A 27,715-nucleotide genomic window follows, 5' to 3' on the forward strand; every position below is an offset into this window, starting at 1 on the left:
GTTCATTCAATATATCCAAAGAGATTCAGATTCAAAACACTGACTCGTTCAGTAAAGGGCGTGTTCGTTCAGTAAGTCCAACCAATGATATGCTCCATACTCAGCCCATACTCGAATGCTATTGGTCCATGCTGAAGTCAGTCTTTGAAGTCATGAAAACAGTCTCAATGGGAGATAGATTCGGTTGAACGAGAACGATTCGTTCACATAAAAGATTCATTCAAATACAGGCAGCAGCGGTCCGTGTTTCAGCCACATGCGGCAGTGAGTAATAGAGAGAGAGAGAGAGAGAGAGAGAGAGAAGAGAGAGAGAAAGAGGGCACCAAACATCATCCAGCTCATGTCAAAGCGGATTCAGCGACAGAAACAACACCGATCAGCGGCTCAGCCATATGCCGAGCGCGTGGAGTTGCCCGACATTCCCCGTGTATCTGGCTCTGCTGCTAGGGGAAAATCCGCTAACGTTAGTCGGTTTAGCTTGTGACAGTTAGACTGGCCGTTGTGCTGGGAGATTTCCATCCATGGCTCTGGTAACCCTGCAGCGCTCGCCCACTCCCAGCGCGGCGTCCACTTCCAGCACCGCCACCACCAACGCGGCGGAGGTAAGCGGAAATAAACACGCTGAGATGAGATGATGTAATGTTTTATAAAATAATACATAAAGGGACGCATATAAATTAGTCACGTAGGCCCAATGCTAATACAGCTCAGGCTGTAGAGCTAACTAGCGAGATGCCATCAGGGTTGATGGAGGATTGAACGCTGTGTCACTCTGTTGTTGTGAGATGACAATATTCGCCTTGGGCTTTTTATGCACTATAGCCTACATACTTATGTATACCGGTATTATATACATAAACTAGTCACGTATACATACATACATATCATTTTTGGCCTGAGTTCTTTATCAATCACCTTCATCTTGTGTGTTTTGTAATTTTGCTTAATCTCTGCTGGTGGTGACGTTATGGTAGTGGTTAGATGAGGTGCGATGCTCTGGATTTGGATCCTGATCAATTCTGTCACCACCAGGAGAGTTTGACAGGGCTGGTGTACTTTATTGAGCTAATGGCTCGCTTCCAAGCTGTCCTGCGATTTGTGGTTCAACGATTGTGAAAGAATACGTCTAATTTTAGTAAACGAACCACAAAACACCGTGTTTAGATGGGTACAGACTGGTTTAAATAAGGATTAATCGTGGAGACCATGCCAAGTCTTAAAGGTGCACTCAGTATTTTTTACTAAAACTTTATACAAATGAATGAGATTTTTGGGAATAAATCATTGAAACTATGTACACCCACAAAAGATGAAGACTTCAGACATATCAGCATATAAAAAAGTTGTTGTGAAGAGGGTCGTCACTTTATGGGTGCCGCTGTTGACATCACATGGCCGGCCTTGTCATGCAATTGAGTGAGTCAGCGTGCAAAGTGCTTTGCAACACATAAACATAAAAGTAATATAAGCTATGTTCTTTGATTATACTTTCTAATTAAAAATGTATGTCTTTTGAATTTTGGGCTATGATGAGATATTTAATGTACATGTTCCAGATGGTATTGTTAGCCTACTATTTGTGCATAAACTACATCTCAATAAAACAAGCTCATCTTAACAAAACCCACTTTATATATTATATACAGACATGTCATAACAGTTGGCATTAATGGGACAGATTAGGGTCCAGCAAAAACTTAGTGTACTGTTAAATGGCAAGATGTAGGCCTACAAAAATAAGCACCGATTATGCCACTGCATTCTGTGGTTATATTTTTATTGAAAATATAATGACTTGTTGCTCTTGTGATTGTATGTTTGTTTTATCTCATGGTATTGTGTTGGACTGTGTGCTTCTATTCATTTGGTCAAGCCATTTTAAAAGGGGAACTGTCAAAAAGGGGGGAGCTTTTTGGTCATGTCTCTCTCCTGTATACAATGAAACTGTCCAACAACAGAAATACTGAACACTGCCTTCCCCGTTCACCATAGTTCCTAATTTGTTCTTCCACAAATTAGTGTTATAGTTTGCATGCATACCGTATCTGTGTGGTGCAAATCTGTAGCCGGTCAATTTTTGTTACACTAGCCCTTCATGAGCTGCTGTTCTTTGTGTGAACGTTAAAGGTCTCCCCCTCCCGATGACTGCATTTCTTCTCAACAGAAATTTAAATCTAAGTCATTGTGTCGTGGCACAGCTAAGCTCCTCTCATGCTATGAAAGGCCTCCTGTTTTTACCTTTTCATTAGGAGCGGGACCCTTTTAGCCGGTCTCGCGAGAGCTGAATGGCCTTTATTAGTTTGATTCTCAGGAGGTGGTTCTGAAAAGTGTCAGGAAAACCCTGTTTTTTTAGGAATGGTCTTGTCGGTTTTAAATTGTCTTTCCTACATGAGCACCCCACCTTCATAAATTAATAGTTCCTCTGACATCACAGTTGTCTTAAAAAACCATTGTACTAGTTACAACCAGTAGGAGGCGCTAGCTCTACACATTTGAATGATAGAGCACAAATCACATCCATCAGATACTGTATTATGAGAGTACTAAATTTTGCTTTATGAATTATAGATATTTGTGTACTATTTTTATTATATACACACAGTTCAGGGCATAAATCACACTTTAATTCGGTTTCTGCCGCAGTACCAGGGTCAGATTAACAACATTCTTGAACCTCTTAGGAAATGTGGTCTTTTACGTCTTAGTTGGAACAGACCTTTGTTTTGCCCCCGGATTGTTCCTATCTTTAATCTTTAGATATATATAGTACTTAAATCTAAGAATGATTGCATATTGCACTACGCTAGTGAGGACACACACTGTTTAGGATTCACAGCACGTCCTCAAACATGAGGACTGGGAATATGCAGCTGCAGTGATGTCATCTCATGCAGAGAGAGAGAGAGGGATAGATAGATGGGCTGATAGAAAGAAGGTGTAGAGAACACATTTTTGAATAATTGCGGTGATGTTAGTTTGATTTTAACGTTCCAAGGGTAAAAAATTAAATCTTTGCAAGCTTTGTGTGGTATTCAGGTTCAACATGAAATCAAAACATTCTTTGTCGTTCCAAACCTTTATGAGCTTCTTTTCCCACGAAAACACTTCAGGCAAATTTCTGCTGAATTTTGAAGAAAAAAATTAAATGGAATATAGAGACAATAAACATGGCTTTAAATCTTTTAAGCAGGTCTATCAGTAGTTTTCAGGTAACACATACTACAGAAATGAAAGTAATTAAAAAAAAATGTAAAAAACAATTAGAGGGTCGGAAATCGATTCACCTAACTATTGTGATTTTTAACATTTTATATATGAAAAATATATATATATATTCCAGAATCTATATTAATTTGCTTTATTTTAGTCCTTGCTTATAGACAAGGCGGAGGTGATGTTTTATCGTTGAGCAATACATGACGTCATACCTCTTACTAGTTGACAAGAGAAAGTGATAAATGGCGGTGGCATTATTGTTCTTTTAAAAATGTAATTTTGATATTGAAGAAATCCCAATGAACATTGTGAATCCCGTATCCCATTTTGAGACTTTGAGATTTGGCTTAAACAATGACAACAGTCAGGAAAATCTTTCAGTCTTCTGTGCCCTCTAAAATGTGCAATCTAGTATCCACATTAGGACATGCACCAAAAAATTAGGTCTAACAATACAATACATCATTATAATTCGATCTCTATCAATGTATCTTTACACCCTATATTTTATGAGGCTTTATATGAAGTTCGACAGCCCCAGTCTTCATTCACTTTCAGTATAATAGACCAGGAATTTCCTAAATTCGTACAGATTTGGAACTACATCCGATTCCGAACTAGTCTTTTAAATTTAATTAATATTCTTATTATGCATAATTGATTTGAATTTCACTCAGGATTTACAGAATCAAAATGGGTTTGCGAATCTTCAGGAGCACAATATTGATTTCTACCTTCTTATTTTTCACCGCACGCTGTCTGTTCTTCCACTTAGTAAATCACAGAAAACACTCATGCCTCCATAAAGTCTGTTTCTGTTCACAAACTTAATTATTTCCTCATTCTGCCCTGCTTATAAAGTTTCATTAGCCCAGCTTCTGCATGAAGGGACAGAGTTTGGTACGTGACAGAAACCCTGGCACAACCAATTCCCCTGTCACGGTTTCTTCCCCTTCAGGCATCTGTCACATCTGACCATGGCACACTGCCCTGCCTCCATTCAGTGCTACACACCACTATCAGTAACCTAATAACCAGGGCCGTCACTTTCACATACAGTGAGGAACTATTTAAAAAACACTCTTTGTTATGATGAAACATTATCTCAAGGAGAGGCCCCGTTGTTCACGTTTCAGCTTTTGAGAGAACATTTCTCCTTTGTCATATTACGCTGCTGTGATTTGTTTTTTTGTTGTTATTTAGGACACATAGGTCTTGTATTGTATTTAAATGTTACACATTTAGCAGAGAGAGAGTGAGAGATCACGTGGAGGGAAAAAAGAAACATGTTTAGGCCAGATTGTTGTGCGTTGCGCTGGGTTTGAGTCGGGTGAGGTTGTGGAATTTGGAAAAGTTCCGAGGCCTGAGGGATTCTGGCCTCTCCATTATTTATTCCGGTATTGTGCTGACATTTTCAAACAGATGCTGAATTTATAGCTTATAATTTGGTTTGGTAGAAGATGTGTGAAGACGTAATTTGATTTATCACATCAGAAAAGATGCAACCCCCCCCAGTCTTTATGTTAAGGCTCAAAGCAATACAATTTAAAATAGAATAGTGTGGACATGTCTTGGACGGGTGCTCTTTTGTTTTAGATAACTAACTTCTGCTCTCATTTCTTTTTATTTTCCCAGGACTTTGGAAGTGACGATGAGCGCCGGCTAAATCAGAGGTAACAACTGGCTTTTGAATGCAAGTTTTTGTATGTTGTTGTTGTTCTCAAGGTCCAATCTGTCAGAAGCAGATGATGAAGAGTGTGTCAGTTCCATGATGGGAGGAGTCTTCATCGCACCCTGTAGTTTGAGAGATGGTTCTTCTCCACTGCTCTAATTAACACATATAATCACGGCTATCTGAGGCCAGGTGTCTGATCACTGCTTTCACGGCAGCTCGAACACCAGAGTGGCTTTTTATTCCAGTTCCAGTTCCTCCTCGACTGAAGTGAGGTCAAGTGGGTTTCATTTGATGTAAACATCTGGCTGGCTTTCACCTATTGGACACTGTATCGCTCCAAATGAATAGTCTTATTAGCGTTATCTGGTTCCTTGTAATTCAATGACTGTAGAAGACAGATGGATTAAGAGGTGTTTAGTAGAGCTACCTTATGTGCCTCTACCTACTACATATTTGTAAAACTTACCTATACATACAATTCACTGCAATTTCCAACCGAAATGAACATTAGTGGCTGTAAAACACAGACAAGTTTTATTCCTTTTCCCACAAATTATGATTACATTGGCAGATTGATTTATTTTCACATGGTTCCTTGCACAATACTATGTTGTAACCTTGAAACACTTTTAGCATAGTGTATTATTTGAAAAGTAAGACACTTTGACTATAACAAACAGAGCTCAAAGACTTGTATGCGAGCTAAAATGACAAAGTTAAATCAACAAATGCATTGTCATCTCACTTTGTTTTTGTTAACGCTATCGGTTAGGTTTAGGGCAGGGTGGTAGTTTCGGATAAAACTGAACACATGCAAGCAGCAACGCAATACCATTTTTGCAGAAATGTTGTCAACCTTGTTTGTTTTTTGAGTTGTGAAATTGCAAGGAAGTATGTGGATGTTTTGTGAATCTTTTTGACTGACTCCTTGAAAACAACCGGTTCATTTGTTTGTGAATCCTGTCTGTCATTAATGCAGACTAGATTTTTTTGCCAATTTGTATTTTTTTGTCGCATTTGCAACCATTTCACTCACACTCTGAAGCCCTGATATGTTATGATATGATTCAGTACTTTGTGATGCATCGGGAGGGATATCATACTTGGATAATGACTAAAACTGCAGCAAACACATAAAAGAGAGGACATAGTTTTAAATCTCTGAAGAAATGACACTTCAGCTAGAATTGACCATTACATGTATATGTTGTTGATGCAAGAATTTAAAGTATTAATGCAATATCAATATATATGGTCATACTTTAGATTAGGGTCCAATTCTCACTATTAACTTCAACTTTTGCCTCAATAAACTCCTAATTACTGCTTATTAATACTCAGTAAGGTAGTTGTTATGGTTAAGTATTGGGTAGAGTTAAGGTATGTAGAATAAAGTCTTGCAGAATAAGGCATTAATATTTGCTTTATAAGTACTAATAAACAGGCAATATCATAGTAATATGCATGCTAATACGCAACTAGTCAATTGTGAGAATTGGACCCTGAACTAAAGTGTTTCCATATATATAATTGTACCGTCATCAGAGTTTACTAGTAAGGCCAAATGCTTTTCAAGTAGAGAGGACATTTGTCCAGACTGTTTTTAGATTCAGCACTTATTCATTCAGTCTTTTAGAGGACATATTGAACTAGGGCTTGCGTCTACTGGGATTGGACTCATGTCCCAGTCCGTTTCAAACTTTGAATCTAGGTCACCAGTAAGAGCAAAAGAAAAGTTCTTAAGAGACAAGTTGTTCGCTGATTGAAACTCTTGCTGTGTATTTCAGTGTTGCCATCTAGGTAATGGCAGTACATGGTCGAATAAAAACTCGTGAGGACAGTCGGAAATATTATGTACACTACAGATTGAGGAGCTAAAGGAAGGGGATGTGTACAGAGGGATATTTGTCATCGCAAAGGTCACATGACATCCTCAAAGGTCACATTTCTCAGGAAATAGCTCTTGTGTTGGCTATAAACCCAACACATGGTGAATTAACGGCATTTTCTGTGTTAATTTAGCATTTTCTGCCTAAATGACAGTAGAGTACTATAATGAAGTGTTTGTTTTGTGCTTTTGGTAAAAGTATCTCCAAATGAATGGCTTCCAATAAGCACATTCAAACAAACTAATCCCTAGAACGTGTGAACGCCGCGATAATGAGTACTTTGTTAAAGAGTAAAAGGAAACGGGTTGTTTATTTTCTTCGGATCAAGCTTAGAAAAGGGTGTGGAGGAACTACTGTTCCAGTTACCCGAACGAACCCACTAATGCCGTCTGTCTGTCTTCTGCTGGATGTAAGCAAAAGTGGCGTGTGCGGCCTACATAAGGTCATCTGATAAAGGAAAGAGCAGTTGTTCCCTCAGCACATTTAAAGTGCTTTATTTTCTGTTCATCTCCGTCTCTATCCCGCTCTGTTGTCCCTGTGATCGTTTCAGAAGGCAGTGCTCAGTGTTTCTGTAAAAACAGGATATGAGAAAAGGAGTCTGAGATTCCAGCTTTAGCGATTGCAAACACAATGGAGGCTGTGTCCGATTTTTGTATCTTCCTGTGACTCATAGATAAGACTCTAGTCCCTCAGCACCAAACAGTTTCCTTCAAATACCAATTAGAAAGAACATACAGTGGCCCCAAAAAGTATTTGTGCACTTCAGCCACACTTAACAATCACTTGGAGATCAGTTGGTTAAAAGTCATTGCAAAAGTTACTGAGAAAAGTGAAGTTTGTTCTGAAAGATGCATAATTTGTTTGCAGATGCCACTTGGTTTGATGCAGGATTTCCCAAACTGCGATTTGAAAACCCCTGGATGTTTGCAAGGGAACTGCTGTGGGTTCCAATAATGAATTAAATCGTAAAAACAAAATAAATGTGTACTAAAAAGATGAAATATTTTACTTGTTTACCTGCATGTCATGTGACCATAACCAACATGTGAATTTGTAAATATCTATTGTTAAATGATTATATGTCAAAGGGGTTCCGCTGACAAAAAAAGTTGAGGAATCCCTGATCTAATGCAATGACATTCAAACATTTTTATGTTGCTTAATTGCCCAAATGCATCTTGAGGCCACTGTATCCTACAAGTCAGCAATTCCAATTTAATGTACATGTTATGTTTGACCTTTATTCTAAAGACTGACTGCAGAAAACTGACAGAAAAGTTGTGTGTGTTGGGAACAGGATGTCCTAGAGGCTCATGTGAAACAAATCCTCTTTTAATGAGGAAAAACAAGGTTAGGATAAAGTCACTAGTGCAATAGATGCACCGAGCTAAACAAAATCAGAACAGCGACGTCAGCAAAACAGAATACTACTTCCTCACAAACAGACATTTTAGACGAGGGTGAAACTGAGAATGAACCAATGCACCTGTAGTTTTTGGAGTAGGTAAGTTAAGAGTCTAAGCGTCCTTACTATGTACTTACATAAAAAATAAAACATGTACGTATTGTTGTATTGCAAAACACTGGGTTGGATACGGGTAAGGTTAGGGACAGGTTTGCTGGTATGGGATGGGTAGTTTAAGGGTGGATTAAAAGGGAAGGGAAGGTCAACAGTGTAATTTTAGATGTATTAACAGAAATTAATTACAGCTGTAATTACTTGCAGGTATTTAAAAAAATATAAGTACAATATAAAAACATTGTATCATCAAACGATTAATTTCAATGTTAGGACATAGTAGTTAAAGACACCTTAGATAAAGTGGGACCATCTAAGCTAGCTACTGTTTTAAAGATATGAACTCCAGCTCGTTCTCTGTCGTTGAGCAATTATCAGAATGTGACGTATCATGGACAGACTCCCAGTATTTGATGTAATTTGTTTATACACACATGTAAAGACCTGTCCTTTTGCCTGAGCTCATTGATTCGTGAAGCAACACTCATTGCTAGTAAGAAACTGTTTGAACCTGACAGATTCCTTTTCTCTTACCTAAGGCTGACTTGTAGGGCTGTTGGAACGAATTCCGAAATTCGAATATAATTCGAATATTAAAAAAATCAATACTATTCGAATGCTGAAGTTACTATTCGAATATTGCTTCTTTTTTTTTTTTTTTTATTTATTATTATATGATATCTTGCCTTTCTCGCCAACTTGGCTTACACAGGCATGTGAAAATGAAATGCTTTTGTTTCGTCTGATAAACAATTAAAAAATTGAATCGTAACACAATTGTGCGCGTTATCCACGCTGCATCGTCATAACAATACTGTCAATAATGGCGGCGAGCAATGTCTCCATGGAAACGGAGATCACCACTCCTGACAATTTGAGAAGCGATGTGTGGAAGGTGTTTGGATTTCAAATCATAAATGGGAAAATTAAATCACAAATAAAGTCTGAATGAAATATCACTCCTCAACTTGCAACCTTACTGTGCGTTCACACCGGACGCGAATAGCGCGTCAAATTCGCGCCTGCCGCGTCTAGTTATACACTTGACCACTTTTGTGTCCATTCGCGCCTGACGCGCTATTCGCGTCCGGTGTGAACGCACCATTAGGGCACATCTGACAACGCTACACCATGACAAGCTATAGGCGATCTGTCCAAGGAACTGCTGCTAAAACAGGCAAGAATGACTTATTTTCTTCTCTTCATCACGGGGCTACCAGCTGTCTGCTGTCCTAGCCGCGCAACAATCACTGACAGAGTTGTGAAACTCTGACACAACATCAGACAACTGATCAGTGGAAAAATGTCCATTCAAGTTGCCAAATTAAAGTCATTCATTTTGTTCCGCTGTTTTATTGTTAATAAAAAAACGCGATCAGCCGTTTCTAAATGTTTATTGTAATGTTAGCTGTCCCTCTAGTGGACAGAACGTGTAACAACAACCAAATGCTATAGTGGCATTGACGATCCATAAGCCTGTGTAATGTCGCAAATATTAATAATAGGATGAATTTGAGCATTTAATATTCGAATATTATTCGAATATTAAATAAAATAAGGAATGGAATTCGAATAGTATTATAGAGGAAGATTGACAGCCCTACTGACTTGTCACGCATTTTCCTGAAATCATGTTGAAATATGTGCTATTGCAGAATCTGCAGTACTGTTACGTGCAGTTTGTGTGCTACTGAACGCCATAGCTTTGAATGTTTTATGAATGTTGAATGTTTTTGTTTTATTTGTAAGTTTATAGCATGTTCATACAAAAGAGAGGGATGCATATCATATCAATGACTGTCCATTGTTTGATTTTTTTTATTTACAATATTTGTTGAAATTGTATATATATTAGTATTGTTATAGTTTTACGGTGAAATATTAGTAGTGTTATTATAATTTTCGTTTTTTTCGTGTTAGAGTGAAATATTACAATAGTAATTGTTATTTTTTAAATTTGTATTATTATTATTTAGTCACATTGAAATATAATCACAAAATATTTGGCCAAATTGTGCATTTATACAAACAAGCACAGCAAACTTTTTTTTCTTTTCTTTTTTTTTACACCTCAAATTATAATTCACAACCACAATTTTATAAGGAAAAAAGCAATTAGATTTTTTTTTCCTGCAAATTGTGCAGCCCTTACTGTGAACTATCTCTTTAAGAATGTTGAAACATGCATAGCTGGATGAGAATGCCTTTTGTGCGAACTGTAGGAATAAACACGCTAGTTAGAGGAGTTTTAACCCCGCAAATTTTTGCCTTATCATAGACAGGACAGGACCCCTCTAATAACTGTAACCCTAATCTTAGCCTTTCTGAGATGCACTCTGGAATGCCTGCTGATCCGGCCAAAATGTTTCCCTGTGAAATCAACCAGGAGGCACAGCGGTGAGCCAGTGGGTGATTTCACCAAACAGACACAGAGGCAGGAGCAGCCAAGCACAGCAATCTGTGTTTGTTTAGGTGTAGTGGTAGTGCATATCAGGGTTTGAGTATTTGGGTGTGTGTGAACGTCTTAGATCCGTTAGACAGAGAACACACAAGTTACAATTATGCAATATTGTCCTGAATATAAAGCATAATTTAGTCTATATTGGTGCTTTAGTTTAAACATAAAGTATAAAGGGATGGATCACCTAAAATACTGTATTTTCAAGTGTTCTTTCAGCCAATGATAAGGTTTATAACTGGTTACCAACCCTGCTGAGAAAAAACAAACATGTAAAACCAGCTTAAGCTGGTTTTCTGGTCTTCCAGCCTGGTCAGGCACAGGCTATTCTGTTGGCTGGTTTCAGTGTAGTTTTGGACACTTTTTAGCTGGTCAGTCCGGAAGACATTCTTTAAAGTCGCAATGAAACAGAAGTAGCAGCAGATCTTTTCTTCGGTATTGTGACGTACATTCTAGTGTAAAAAAATAAAAAAAGATTGTCTTTTAGTGGATTAAATGATTGGAGAAATCCTGACAGAGAGAAGTCATTTTCACCATAAGGTCCTTTTTTTGACATTATTTTGATTAAAAAATTATCAAACATTTTTAATAATGAAACCTATGCATGGATGAATTGTCACAATAAGATCTCTAACATGCATTTAGAAAATAGAGTGAATGATTATTTCATGTTGACTTGAAACCAGCAAACCAGCTTAGGCTGTTTTTTTAGCAGGAATAACTTGATACTACATTATAGTATTTCCAGTCGCATCTGCATAATTGAGCAAAGATAAAATGATCATGCGGGTTATTCTGTGTCAAATCAAACAAAATTTGGAAACTTCCTTGGATAATGTTTTTTTTTATTCTGATGAAAGACAAACATTAATAGTGATTAAAGCCAACAAAAATGAAATGGCATGGATGAATATTTACTGAGCTATCCACTATTTTGTGGAAGGGTGTCAAAATACCAATTTTCACCTCAGATTTAGAACCAAATTGCAGCTTGGTAAAAATTACATTAGAAAATTGCAGCATCATTATTTAAAATTAAAATAAAATTTAAAATTTGAGCCATGGACCAGAGGGTTGTTGACATGGAATTACCCTAATATACACAAATTAAATAATGCTGAAAAAACTTTGCAACAAATTAAAAAATTGGACTGTCAGGCAGAAATGATAGAAAGTGACCTTCCTGCATGAGCAAACAATGGGCTCTTGTAAGTTGTACATGGCAAATTAAATTCAATGGCATGACTTTTTAATTTAATTTCTCCTGTCACAAAACCACCATTCTCAAGTCTTTTGCTGTCTGTTTTAGTTTGGATAACAATAACTGTTTTCTTAGAATCACATGTTCTATTACAAGTGCACAAGATGCATGAACATGCATGTATTCTTGAGAGTACATTCAACATCATTCAGACCAAGACCGGTACATGTGGCAATTCGTATGATTAATAGAGAGGCGGAGCAAATACAGGCATGTGGCCAATAGATTGAAGAACACTGATGTAATATGCGATTCATCATTCTCGCCTTGACACCCGAGAAAAGATTGGTGTGCTGTTTGCCCCCCCCCCTCCTTTTGTCCCTCGTTTTTCCTTCGTTGCTCGGCGAAGATATAATGGAAATGTTATGTAACGTTTGCTCCCAGAAAAGGAGCTTTTAATCTTTTTGTGCCTGTGCGTACAAAAAACAACCGTAGCACTATTGTGTACCAGTGCAGTCTCAGCACACTGGAATAATCCGGTAAACGCACGCCTTACGTTACACACACACACACACACACACACGCACACACACACACACACACACACACACACACACACACGCACACGCACGCACGCACACACGCCTGATCTGCTTAGAGCTCCACATGCAGGCGTCCTGAATCGGGACACCTGTCAGGTGTTCTGGAGGTTGCCTGATAGCATTGCCATGGTTATGCTGAGTCACATGGGAAGCTCTGTAAGTGTAGTCATGTGCTCCATGACTTGGCATGTCAAAGCGTGAGCGCACGTAAGGCTGATCTGTCTAGGTCTAGGACATACATCATGAATGTGTTTAAACGTTCACACACCTGTCATATATACTGCAGTAGCACATATGCCCAAGAAAGGAGCTCTGTTTGAGTAGCACAGGCCCATCTGTTGTAATCTACAAGAGGATTTTGTAAAGAAGTAGGGGATATTGTTGCTTCACAGAAGTGCTGTTCAGTAAACTTTATAGGATATGTACATAATTTGGGATAAGAAAAAAGCAGTTCTGAAAAACTGTTTGATTGTTATCAAAGGAAGTCATTAGCATTCAATTTAATGTGTTTATGGTAAATCAGTCCAGATTAAGAAAGATTTATGCTCATGTCTGTGAAAAGTTACAAACATAACCCAAAAATTTGATCAGACCAATGAATAGTTGAGGAATGTCTCAGGTTCAATGCAAGGCGTCTGTGACATGCTGTCTTTACATATATATTTTTTAACTTTTCCCTCAATTTGTAAGAACAAACTAATTAAACCCTTGAAGTTTCCACAGGAATTATTTTGGCAATGCATTACTATACATAAACAATAATTTCCTTAATAATTTTTTTGTGCTGTTTTCCAATTAAAGGTCCATTGTGTAATAATTATGAGGATCTGTTGACAGAAATGCAATATCATATACATATGTTTTCAGTGGTGTATAAAGACCTTACATAATGAACCATTATGTTTTTATTACCTTAGAACGAGCCGTTTCTATCTACATACATAGGTTCCCCTAACTTCGAAATAGCCATTTTGCGCAGACATGTTTCTACGGCAGCCCTAAACGGACAAACTACTACAGAGCACTTTTCGTCACTGTTGTTCTTCTTACAAAGAAGCTAGCTAAAGTCAGCGAATAAAACACAGACACAATGATGAACAAGCAACAAAAATATACACAATAACATATCGTTTTACTAAATAATGAAGTAAACATCATTTCTTAATTCATCTTTGTAAAGAAACCTCATTGCTTTACTGGCCACATCTTTTCCTGTCTGCCACCGTAACTTCTGTTAGTTGCAATATGTAACCTCACCACTATGCCACAAAAAATCACACACTGCACCTTTAAAAATACTTACAACAAGTTAATTTTACTTACAAAGTACATTTTTGCTTGGGACTTGTTTTCAAAGAATACTGTACACCTGTTTGGGGTAAGATTTAGAAATTTAGTGTCTTTTATGTTCATCAACATAAAATCAAAATACAGTAAAACCATAATATTGCAATATTATTACAATTTAAAATAACTGTTTTAAAAAATATATATTTTAATTTATCCATTTGATCTGCCTAGAACAATTGTCCCACCAAAAGATGATTTGCAGTATAATTTTAATAATAAGAATAATAATAAACAAAAATATTCTTCTTCTCTCATTTATGAGGAAACCCTCTGCAATTCCTTTTCCCATATATTGCTTTTTTATGAACTGAGGGACAAGTCAAAGTTATTTTAGTGGTAATTGACAGCATTACACTTGTATTGAACACAGAAAATTCCTTTAAAGAGTAGGGAATTTTATTTTATTTTTTAACCTGGCAGCATTTTGTTTGTTTTCTGTTTTAGTTTTTTCATGAGTCTCTCCAATCCAGAAAGTAAAAATTCCAAATGCCCTTTAGTAAGTCCCATTCACTTGGCTTCTTTAGTCATTTAAGACGGCTCTCTTCATCTCCCTTTCTGTTCATCCTTCCTTCCTTCTTAAATATCCCCCCTCCCCCTTTTTTGCAGATTCCCCCCAGCTATTTCTGTTCCTTGGTGTCTCAGTTTTCTCTTTGTCCTGTTTTATCAGCTTTTAGACAGAAAGAGTCAGCCCTCTTCATCATGTGTGTGTGTGTGTGTGTGTGTGAGTGAGAGAGAAAGAAACCCAGTACTCTGTCCTTCTCAGTCAAGCCGCAGTGTTGACAGGCAAGATAGTGGAGTACAGACGGTCATCCAGTCTCTACACTTACTGCATACTCAAGGGAGAAGCTCATCCCCCATATCCTAATGAGATTTTAGAGAAGCTTCCCGCCCATGCTTAGCCCATGTGAGGGTGGCACATAGAGGATTCTGGGAAAGATCATTTTAGGGTGTGGCAAGCATTCAGGAGCCCCAACTAAGAAGATCAACACATTTGTTAGTAGCCAGTAGTTTTTGTAGTACTGAACCAGTCAATACGCTCACCGCGCTCTCCCAGCCAATTAGGTGCTGAGACCTGTATATCAAATCAAAAATGCAAAGGTCTGCACTCATTCTTTTTATTCTTGACAGGAGATATTGACAAACGTTGCGGCTCTTTGCCTTTGTCAGTGTGACCTTTTTTTTAGTACTGAACCAGAACAAGATTCTCTTTTTGCTGCTGGAATCCTTTCAGATTTGCTGGAGTAAAGCGGTTTTATTTCTCCAAGAGGAACCTTTCAGGATCTCTGTGGCCTGCTGGGCTTTTTGCATTGTCATAGCTGTTTGGAGTCCACTACATTGAACAAAAAATTGGTATTTGGTGCAATTTTCACAGAAATCGCAAGTAAATTTCACAAACAATTACAAAGAAACGGCAATTAACACATTGAATTAAATGTGAATTTAGTAGAAAAACTGAACTAGTTATTTTCTTGTAATACATACTCCAATAAGCTTTATTTACTGCTTCAAAAGAAAAAAAAATTCAGTGTAATTTCAGAGGCGAGATCTCATCATGCGCACACACAGAGTGCGTCGTCCCTTCCTGTAACTGCAAGAGAAGGGAACAGGTTTTTCCTCCTCTCTCTATTTACCCCCACACACACACACACAGAGAGAGAGAGAGAGGGAGGGAGTGCGTCAGTAGGAACTCGCTCACACACTCTCGGACAGCGTCAGACCGAGGTAGGGGCTGCAGACTCTCCTCCTCTCCTCTCCTCTGCATGCTGTTTTTCTCCCGATCTGCCCGAAGCGTCCTGCAGACCGGGCGAGGGAGAGCTCCCTGTAGCCAGCAGCAGGATGCATCTGGTCTTAGACTCCTGTCAGGAAGTTGTGCTGAAGATGCTACCGTACTTTGTGGATAATGCATTCGTCACGCAGAGCCAGATCTACCACATGTGAGTGAACCAATGAATTGGTGCAGGAGTCTTAAGTCAAATCAGAGCTGATGTGGATTGCAGTGCCGTTTATATCTATGATTGATTGTGACGCATGGCTTGTACAGTAAGATCCAGAAGTCTGAAAATCACAGGTTCTGATTCTAGTTTGGTGTCTGGAAATGAACTGATTTTGTTAGGATTTTGATGTGAATATGAAATATTTAATATTCTGTAGTGTTTCTAGTCAATAATTGAGCATGTTTGTCACTTTGATAATCAATTCTTTGGACAGACACATTGTCACATGGTCCACGTCACATCGATCATTCTTAAACCGATCTGGAGAACATGATCATCAGGTTTTACACAAACTAATGGAATTCATGCGTCTTGTGTGCTGCTGTCATTAAAGTAAAAAGGAGACAAACCAACTACTAAGGCATTATGTTAATTGCTAATTAATCTGAAAATTGTCAATTCATTTTCCGGTTTAACTTTGCACTCACATTGTTGCAAATAATATTCAGTTTGGGGTCTATATGGCTTTTTTGTGTTTTTGAAAGAAGTCTCTTAAGCTCACCAAGGCTTCATTTGTTCGATCAAATATGCAGTATAAACAATAATATCCGTTTTTTTTATGCATTTTGAAATGTAATTTATTCCTGTGTTGGCAAGACTGAATTTTCAGCAGATGATCCTTCAGAAATCTTTCTAAAATTATGATTTGGCACTCAAGAAACATTTCTTATTATTATAATTGTTGAAACCAGTTGTACTGCTTGTGGAAACCATGATACACTTTTTCCCCAGGATAATCTGAAAGTTTGGTGGTAACCCTTTAGTTTAGGGTCCAATTCTCACTATTAACTAGTGGCTTATTATCATGCATATTACTAGGATATTGCATGATAATAAGAAGCACATATTAATGCCTTACTCTGAATAACCATATTCTACATCTCTTAACTCTACCCAATACCTAAACTTAACAACTACCTTACTGAATATTAATAATCAGTAATTAATAAGTAAGTAACTTCAGTAGTTGTCTTAGGCATTTGGATACCGCTGTACCTTCTGGACAGTGTGGTGAGTGATGCGTGCAGTACAGAGCTGGACTACAGGTGATGTTTGACCCAGTTATAGCTGGCAACATACATGCCTCATATTTACACAGTTTGCACAGCTTACATGTGTGTTTGCTCTTTATGTTGGTCACATACAATAGATTTGCTTTGACCTGTAAAATCTGGTCTTGCCACATCAGAGACTTTCTTTTTATTATTGCTCTGTGTTACCTGAGAGGTAGTGATGTTTGCATATTTGAATGAAAGGCATGCGGTTGTCCAATTTTGTATTTGCCTTAGGTTGTGTGCATTATATAAGAGTGGACATACCACTCCTGCAGATGGTCATTATCAAAATACTATCAGATGGAGATGATGCTGGGCCAAATGAATTTACTGACTGTCATGTGGAGTTGTTCGGCCTGTGTGCTTTGAAAAAATGAAAAGTATTTTTGGAGAAAATGAGTAAGTTTATTCAAAAGTTGTTCCTCTATAGGGTGGGCATATATTGCAACTTTTAAATGCACTTTATTTGGTCACAATTGCCATTATTGGTATACTAATTTGTAGATAATTCCTTGTCTTCTGACTCAGGAGTATGTGAGCATTCAAATTTATAGTTTAAACTTCAGTAGCAAAAACAGTATCATTTAATTTCATTATTCGGTTCAAACTGTCTGTTTGAATCCAATAATTATTCAGGTTCAATTAATGTATTATATCTTTAGCATCATCTCTCACGTATTGCTCGGTCATTGCAAATGTTAAAAACAATGGAATACATTTCTTGATTTATTGTTTGTTGCACTTTTTAAATTATTAGCCTACTTCTTGCTTTTTAACTATTTGAATGTACTAAACAATTTGACTTTACTAACAGTTTTTTGGTGATTGATCCTCTTATTGAAAATAAGCTATTAAGAGCAAATGCATACATATTGATTTATTTATACTGGATTTATCTTGAATATCAGAAAGCTGAAAAATATTTGTTTTTGCGGTCTCTTTTTGGCCTATATATTATTCAGGTGTAATTTACAGTATTCAGTCTTTGCTAAACATGTGTTGCCTGCTCTCTTTATGTCTATTAATTAACTGTCCATGACACTAAATGATGCAATGAACATGAACTAAACAACATAAAATGCAACGTGTTCATTAAAGATGACAAAATTAAAATTAAATATAATCATACATTGTGTCATGCAGGGAATTCTGGGAATGTCCTTTTACCGTTTTTTTTTTACTGTAAATTAAAAGTTTTTACTTCCAAAATCCATTACCCATGCATTATTTTACAGTAAAATTACATGAAATGCAATAGTAATCCATGTAACTTTTATAGTTAAGTTAACAATTAACAGGTTTTTACTCTTTATTTCTGTTACCGAAAATGTATACCTAAGTTAATTTCTATGACATTGATCAGGAAAATAAGTTGACAAGTTTATATTTTTGCTGTAGTTTTGATTCCAGAATTTCTACCAAAGGGCTGTTCATACACCAGGTGCCAAGTATCCATCTGGGGCCGACTCTAAACATACAATTGAAACGTGGACAGAGACGTTTTAGAGCGGTTTCTTCTCAAAACTCTTACTCATAATTATCATAATAATCATAATTACACCCTTGGAGATGAGCGTATTCTGGTCAAGGCTTGTGTATCGTCATTTTCAGCTGTCTGTCTCACAGCCATGACTCAATCCATCAGCCCAACGGTGCTGAGCTGCTTCCAGCCTTCACATAAATCGCTCAGAGAGGCGGACAGAGAGAGCGCAGCAGGGAGAGGAGAAACAAAAGAGAGGAGGATGGAAACAAAAGCCGCTGTGATCCGCTGACACCCTCGAGGCTTTCGGAGGGAGGGTGAGAAAGTTGAAGAGGGGAATAAGAGAAAGGGAGGAGGAGGAAGTAGGAGAGAAATAAAGAGAAGGGTGGGGTGGGGGCACAATGCGAGTTTTGTTGCTGGTTGCGAATCATGTGATGGTTGTTTCTCTGAATGCTGAGACACTGGAAGTCCAGTCAGGGAAAATGAGAGGGATGAGTCAGCAGAGGGTCACTGCCACAGCAGGGCGAGAAAACAATCTGACCCCGAAATATTTTTCCTGACTAGAGCATGATGGTTTTGAGGAGCCACTCCTAAATAGCCAGTCGGTGATCTTTCTGAACGTACACTTCTATTATCTAATTAAAAGTTTGATGCTGTACATTTCATACTTTGTGTTGCATCTGTTGGTTTGAGAACGGGATTATTTTACTTAACTTTTATTTAGTTTAACACCAGTTTTTTTTTAGCATGATCCATTTAATTGAAATGAGATTACAGATTAGTGTATTGTGAAAAAACGACATATTTTTTTAAATTGTCAAACCCTTTGGGGTTTGTCTGAATTAGTCAACTAGTTAGTCTTAAGGAAGCTCAGAAAAATGATGGTCTATTGCCTGTTTAGCATGAATTCTGTGTTCTCCGTATGGTCCACTGATATCTTTTTAAAGGTTCAATAATGGTATCTAGAGAGAACAATGGCCAGTGGCCAACATACTGCAATGTAATTGGGCTGTGTTCACACAAAAGCAGAATACAGTTGTCAGTTGATTACAGTTCTGTTCACAAACAGTTTACTTATAAAAGAGATTGACATCCTCATTCTGTAACTTACATTTTCAAGAGAGTGAGAGTGATTTAGAGAGTATGTTTAGATGAAGTGTGCTGCATGAAGCCACAGTCAACAACTAGTTGCCTGCCAAGTCGTATGACACGCATGTGTGCGTTGCTGGTTGTTTTGCTCTTGTCAAGCACTAATGTTACGCTCAGGTTATAAAATAAAATTTTTTTGAAAGAAAAATAATGATTTTGTTCAGCAAGTGCGCTTTAAATTGATTCTGTAAAGGCATTTATAATGTTTAATTTATATTTAAACTTTTTAATCATCAAAGAATCATGAAAAAGATCTCACAGTTTCCACAAAAATATTAATTAGCAGAACTGTCTTCAACAGTTTAAATTGTTTTTTCTTGAGCACCAAATACCCATGTTAGAATGATTTTTGAATGATCATGTGACTGAAGACTGAAAATTAACCTTTGCCATCAAAGGAATACATGATATTTTTAAATATATTAAAATAGAAAATAGTCATTTTAAATTGAAATAACATTTCACAAAATTACTGTTTTACTGTATTTTTTTAATCAAATAATTGCAGCCTTGGTGATATTTAAACTGGTTCTTTGGGTTAGTTATTTTGGTTAGTAGTAGTTTCTACAACTGCTTTCAGTTGCCCAGTTGTGTACACACACACACACACACACACACACACACACACACACACACACACACACACACACACACACACACACACACACACACACACAAACTAAGACAGTTCATTAAACTGTCAAGCAAAGTCATGTACAACACCATGTTCAGACTAATTCATGTGAACCATCCCTGCCCTGTTATGACAGTAGGATAACAGACGAGTGTTTTCATTACAGCTCAGTAGCTTCTCTGCAAGATACTGAGCACATTTCTCACCTTAAGCTGTAGTCCTGGGTTTCCCAGCACTGAGTTTCCGTTAAGACTTACTTTTGCCACAGTGCATTAGAATAATAATAAGCCTCAGGTGGTTCACATTTCTATAAATTTGTTTAACGGCATGTAAGGCTAATTATTGCCCCACCTAAAATCACAAACCTAAAGCACCTGTCGTGAGCATACGGGACGGGTGAGTGATGGTGAGATGGGTTGTATAACATGCAAAATTCAATCCCAGAAGATTAAAGATGGACAGTCATAGGTCATTCACAAAGTGTTTTGTTTTCATATGGAAAAAATGGACACAGCCATATGTATTTATCATAAACCCACTGACAACTTTTTAGATTACTAGCATCATCCTACTTTTATGCACGCATAATGAAATGTGTGTATATTTGTAGACCACCGTTGAAAAGTTTGGGGTCATTGAGATTTGTTTAAAATAAATTACTACTTTTATCCAGCAAGGATACATTAAATTGATTAAAAAGTGACAGTAAAGACATTTATAATGTTACAAAATATTTCTATTTCATTTCAATGCTATTCTTTTCAACCTTCTCTTCAGCAAAGAGCAGATTTTTGTTCAAATTCAGCAAATGTTTTGATTGAGAGTATATGAATATATGAACCAGTGAACAGGACTTAATGGTTTAAAAAAAAAAAAAAAACAGTTTTGTCATCTTAACTGTCACGGAGGCATGTTTTGGTCAATTGTTGCTGTCGTTTCTCACATTGTCTCCTCTCGACCCTTTCTTTCCCTCCATCTTTTTCAGTTTAAGTGAGAGCTTCTTCATGGTCAAGGGGGCCGCTCTGTTTTTGCAGCAGGGCAGTTGTCCACAGGGTCCGAGAGGTCATCCTCACCACAAGCATGCAGGTCAGTCCATGAATGCACTTGAATGAGATTGAGGGGTTTGTATAGAATCTGTCTCCTCCCTTGCATCACACGTCAGTGTGTCCCTCAATTTATATAAGCAGCCAAAGTACAGGTGACGTTTTTGAATACTCACTGTTATTTGATTGTTCAACAGTGTATTAACAATCCTGTATTAACTGTCCTTTAGAGCCTGTATTACTGTGGTAATTTCACTTAAGAATAACTTTTTCAAATTTTAAGTCAATACCGGTAATTAAGATAGGAAGTTTGTCATTTTCCATTACAGACAATAACAGTTTGAATTATTGGGCCCTATTTTAACGATCTGAAACGCAAGTGTCAAAGCGCAAAGCACAAAGCGCAAGTAACTTTGTGGGCGGGTCTTGGGCGCTGTTGCTATTTTCCCGGCGGGATAAAGGCCTCTTGCGCCCGGCGCAAATCTAAAAGGTGTTGGTCTGAAGTAGCTTCATTATTCATAGGTGTGGTTTGGGCGTAACGTGAAATAAACCAATCAGAGCGTCCTCTCACATTCCCGAGGAGACCGTTCTCGTCAGGGCCGTAAAATACAGAGAAGTGACATTGGGGATGATGGGAGAAACACACCCAAATTAGCTTCGGTTAAACAGGCGTATAATTTGGGTAAATGTGTAATCTAGATTTTTTGTTTTTTATCTAGATAGATTTTTTTCACATCTTCACGGACACAACAATGATTTCCCTCGTGTGTTAATATTTTTCCTTGTAATAATGTATGATTTGAAAAATGAAAAATGAAATGATGAAAAATGAAAACTGCTGCGTCTGTTTATATTAGAGAAACAAAGTGTATGCGCGTTAAGACGCTACATAATGGCCAATCACGCGCCCTTAAAATACCATATGACTAATGCGCAACGCGCCACTGTCTTCAGACTGGGTTTTTCCTGGTCAGTGGCGGAATTGCTTTCTAAAGCTGGAAAATAGCACCAGGGAACTTTTAAGCCGGAACACGCCTCCTCTTTTCGCCGAACCGCCCCCGCGAGCGCAAGTTCATTGCCTAATTTACCGACGTGCGTCTGTGGAGGGAAAAGTCAGCTGTGTGCGGGTGCAAAATAGGAATGATACATGCGTCGTGTACAAAGTCAATTGCGCTGGGTGCAAGATAGGGCCCATTGTGTTTTGATGGAAATAATGGTTAGTGTAGTCATTTTTGTAAGGGTGACTTTGAAAGCAGCACGATTAATCGTTAAAAGTTCTCGATTCAAAAACCCACACAATCTTATTCCTAAATGACAACGATTCGGCTATGTCTATTAAACTTTTGACAAAATCATAACGTCTGTCCTGAGAGAGAAATTCAGAAATTCTGCAGCAGCTGCTGTCTGGCTGACGGACAGACTCAGTACTGGCTAAGCGTGTCCCAGACAAGTGTGTGTGTGTGTGTGTGTGTGTGTTTGTATGTGGATTAGCCAGATTAGCAGTTTAGCTCAGCACATTGGGACTGTGAGAACATCACTTCTTATAGACAGGGCACACAGAATGGGACATCTCTGTTGTAATGTGGTTTATTAAAGAAAGTTAACTGTTAACTCTGCACAAATGTATGTTCACACACACTTCTTACTCTTTTTTTTTTTTAAATTTTTTTTTTAAATTATGTTAATATATATATATATACACAGTATATTCAGTTGACACCAGAAAGAAACGCATTTGTAGAGCGGCTGTCTGTATAGACACATACTGTACTTTACATTAAATATTTTAGATATGCATACCAAAAGTGGAGCTTGTTTTCTCATTATATGTGGTGGTAAGTTGTCACAATCTGCCTGTTAAACAATCTATTGTGGGTAAATGTCATTAAACAGTAATACAAATATGAAAAAATATAATGATATTGGGATTTTAGTTTGGAAGACAGAAGTTTAAAACTACAATACAAAACCACTGCTAGAAAAACAAGCATTTGTGCAATTCATCTGTCACATTTAATCAGTCGATCAAAGACTATCTCCTCGGCAACAACACAAACACAAATGCATGACAACAGATGTCCCAGCCGCTATCCGTCCAGCACCTTCTAACACGTGTGACACGATGAATTTATTAAACATGTTTACTGCTAAACAGAAGGGTGTTGCTTCGGGTGAATTGAATCTGTTATGAGAGAAACTAAACAGCATGCAGACACAACAAACCCTCAGGCTTTACGCGCTGACTATCTCGCCACGCTTTCAGACAGCTTTTCATATCACAGCAGGTTTAGACTGATTTTTTTTTTCAATGGCCCCTCATATCATCTCATATTATCAAGCATCTGTTTTGTCAGTTGGCTAATATTACGCTGTCGTCTTGTTGAGATGTGCGGTTTCGATTTGATGTGTCAGGTATAGTGCTGATCCACAGGTGCGTTAACACAGGTTTGACGAGTGGTTTTGTTTTTACATTGTCTCAGGGCACGTAGGGTTTGAGCTTCGCTTGAGTCATGAGCTATTTGTGAAATGTACGAATAATTAACTCAACTGCCCATAAATCACAAGATGAACATGACAAACACTTCCTATAAAGTGACTTATGCAGACAGTCTAGAAGATCTGGAATTAGATTACAAGAATTCGATCATTTGGAAAAAAACACAATTGCATCACAGCACTCAAAGGTAGAGAAGTCAGCTGTCTCCGTTGAAAAACAGCGGATGTCTGTTAGACTACTAGACGATGCAAGGCTTCTCTTCCTCTGTTGCAGTCTGGGTACAAAATGTTCTCTGACCGTAAGAATAGCTTGGCTTTTTTCTCAGTAAGACCTTGTCACAGTTTAACATTTATTCATGAGTCAAATCCTTGGTACTCATTCTGAAGGTAAATCAAGCGCTAAAATATCTTCTCTTTAAATATCCTTGCTTTTAGACGTAAGGTCCTGTCAGGTTTTGTTTTTGTTTATTTATTTGACGTCATCAGTCACCTCTATTTGCATTCGCATGGTGCCAGGAGCCAGACAGTCTAAAATAGTATCAGCTGTGATGTATTAAACACTGTCCAACTTCCTAAAGCAAGATACACCATAAATATTTGCAACTGTGCCATAAATGCACAGTGAAATAATGAGATAAAGGAAAGGTTCTTTAGAGGTCCAAGTAAAACACAAAGGCAAATTTAAAGGGCTCATATTATGAGGAATTACATTTCTCCTAATCTTTTGAGATGAAATGGTTCAGTGTGCTTAAGAAAATACACTACCGTTCAAAAGCTTGGGGTTGATATGATTTTTTTTAATGTTTTTGACAGAAGACAAACTATTACTATTTAAAATAACTGGTTTTTTTTTTTTTCAATAATCTTGTGATGGCAAAGCTGATTTTTCCAGCATCATTACTCCAGTCTTCAGTGTTACATGATCCTTCAGAAATCATAATAATACGCTGATTTGGTGCTTAAGAAACATTTTATACATTGGCTGTTTATTAGTACTTATAAAGCTTATATTAAGGCCTTATTCTGCATAACCTTACATCTCTTAATCCTACCCAATACGTAAACTTAAACGCAACAAAATCTAATAAACAGTCATTTCTGAGTTTATTGAGGCAAAAGTCGTGGTTAATAGTGAATGTGTTCCCCTTAGTGAAGTGTTAAAGTACATTCTTTTTCAGGATTCTTTGGTAAATAGAAAGCTCAAATGAACTGAAAAATGAATTTTGTATCTGAGTCTTTACTGTCACTTTTGATCAATTTAATGCATCCTTGCCAGGAAAAAGTATTTAATTTCATTTAGAAAAAATATCTTCATGACACCAAATTTTGAATGGTAAGTGTATACTATAAATTTCAGTACTCCAACCCTTTTTACCAAGAGTTTATAATGTTTAAAATGACTCGTATAAGTGCATTATTAAACAAAGATAAAAGAGTTGTGTCTGTTTGGCCTCTTGTTTAAATCATAGTTGTGAGCAGATTTGTTTTAGTATAAGGTCTTGGCTACTTTCATTTTAAACGCATACTATTTCAGTTTCAGTCATATTGAGGCATCATGACAAAAAAAAATGTGTTGGAGAAAGCTGTGTGTCAAACTGTGCTCAATCAGTCAGAATAATAATTTAACTAATAGCTCATGCAGAAATGCAAATTCTGTCCAGATTTACTCATAATGTTGCTCAGTACTTTATTCAGTAAAGAAAAAGAAGCGATTCTTTTTGTAAATGTATGTACTGGTCGTTTTTTTCCGTGCACGTAATGTGAATTGGGACTGGACTTTTAAGCTTGAAAAGGAATGCAACAAAAGAGATCCGTATGAATTGTGAGAGAAACGGCAATGTCAACAATTTGTGAATGAATCAAACTTGAGTTGCTTCACAAAAGAAGTATGTTTGTTCATGAGTTGGACTGATCTGGCTCTTGAATCCTGACTCAATGATTTGATCATAATGATTCTTCAGTTAACAGTATGTGGGGAAGATATCCCTCTGTTTTTGCTGCATATGCTTTCATTATAACACAAATCATATGGATCATTTTAATATAACCTTTATGGTACTTTTGCTTCTATTTTGAAGCTTGAAGCTTCAATCCCTATTCATTGTAATTGCATGGAGGGAAAAAGACCTGTACAATCTGCAGCAATCTCGCTTTGTGTTTCTTGGAACCCAAACAGATTTGTAACGACATGAATGTGAGTAAAAGATGATGAAATGTAATTTTTTGAGTAAACTATTCCTTTAACGATGATTCTCAGTCTTGCATGCGTCTGATCAAAGCTGTGCCCTGGGATCCTGTGCTGCCTTAGTGATTCCATTGCATATCAGTTTTTATCAGATAAGCATGTAAAGTTATGTAAATTATTGGCACGGAGTCCCAGAAGACCAAGAGGCTTGTTCTGTTGGAGGAGAAAAAAATACCCCTTCTTTTCATACATGTCCCAAATGCAAAGCAGCCAATAAACCATAGAGAACATCATCTGTTTTGTTAAGTATACATGACAAGATTTGTCTTTTCATCTGAGTTTATTTGGTTTTCACGTTTCTGGCTTTGTTCTTAACCTCCTCGTACACTTTGATTGGCCTCCCACATGTCCCACAGCAGTTACATCATAGCTTCATTGATTCTGCCAAAGCCTACAAGAGTAGGAGGAGGTTTGTTTGGGTAGGAACACACCACAGTCAGAGGTCAGAGGAGTTAGTCTGTCTGCGTTGAGGAGGAGAATGAAATGTAAACAGATCGTGTGTATTCAAGACTTGGAATCCCTTATTGACTTGCATCAAAAGGGGCGGGGCTAGAATAAGATGACTTTCAGGTTGTCAGATTTATAATTATTGATGCCACAAAGGGTGGAACTTATTTACACATACCTGATCACAATGCAGCCGAAAGTTACGTGTTCATGTCAGTTTATCGTTTAATTAAATAGGATTATATGAGACATGTAAACGCAAGAAGCAACTAATTTTTCTTATTACAAAGCACATTTTCTCCGCATTACCTTTGTACTCTAGATTCTCGTAAAATCAGCAGCGCTATAAGAACGTTAATCAAAAGCATACCGTAGTCTTCCCACCCAACAATAAAGATTGATTCGTATCACTCAGCAGGCGTTCTTCTTGGCACGCTTGCCCTTATAAACCTTAGTTCACTACTAACTTTCATGACATCACTTTTAATTAAGTCAACTTGTTTACTGTTATGGTTGTCTTTCTTCAATAGATTTCCAATATGGGTTTGAGACCCCACTGGTGTCAATGTAAACAAAATAGTCGTCATGGTTTTGTTTGGATTGTAACGATGGTTTCGCTCAACAGGTGACTTACCTCAGCATCTACAGGTGATGATCAACATTCTTCGATCTGAAGACCGCATCAAACTGGTGAGAGAACACACACGCTGTCAATGACTAACATTTTGGCAGTGAGTTACGTGCAGTCAGGCTGAATGGGTTTTATTGTCAACGTGTTGCCTGAAGCTTGTTATCTTTGTGTGTATAAAGGCACGTTTAAATGTCTTACTAGCTGTTACTGAGGGTTCTATGGTGACATATAATAATACAAGTGTCAATCACTTGTGACATTTCGATTCATGTGCATGCATCTGCCATTTGTCTTTTAAATGAAAGTTCTGTCATTGTTAACTAAACCTCATGACATTCCAAACCCAACACAACAGAATATTTTTTTTTATCTGTGGTGGCAGCATAAAAATGGTTCAAGAAGTTTTCTGAAACCATAAAATAGCTTTGCGTGACCGTTGTATTATTATTCTATATTGAAAATTTTCCCTTCAATGACTTTGATCACAAAAACCTATGGCGTTTGGTGTCAAATTGTAATTTTTACAGTCTATGTCTTTTTGATAGCTCCAGTGGACCGTCAGTGATTTCAGTCTGTTCCTTACACAAAGCAATAGTGTATTAATAAGAAAAATGTGGTTCTCAACCAGGGG

At 37.4% G+C, this 27,715-nt stretch overlaps 1 protein-coding gene across 2 annotated transcripts in view; it reads left to right on the forward strand.

Annotated features, from left to right (window-relative positions):
* Positions 1–182: 182 nt before the first annotated feature.
* The window catches only part of ssh1a (slingshot protein phosphatase 1a), a 38,986-nt gene continuing 11,453 nt past the window's right edge, over positions 183–27,715 (forward strand). Inside the window, exons 1-4 of one of the 2 annotated variants that reach the window (XM_079607732.1) lie at positions 183–602; positions 4,852–4,889; positions 21,208–21,308; positions 27,079–27,143. In XM_079607732.1, the coding sequence (XP_079463858.1) occupies positions 522–602; positions 4,852–4,889; positions 21,208–21,308; positions 27,079–27,143 (285 nt within the window). In that variant the 5' untranslated portion in view covers positions 183–521. Of the gene's footprint in view, positions 603–4,851; positions 4,890–15,572; positions 15,845–21,207; positions 21,309–27,078; positions 27,144–27,715 lie in introns of those variants that run through there. The other variant, XM_079607733.1, reaches the window with a different exon arrangement.

The sequence above is a fragment of the Phoxinus phoxinus genome (genome assembly GCF_949152265.1).
Source record: "Phoxinus phoxinus genome assembly, chromosome: 3".
Taxonomy (NCBI): Eukaryota; Metazoa; Chordata; class Actinopteri; order Cypriniformes; family Leuciscidae; genus Phoxinus; species Phoxinus phoxinus.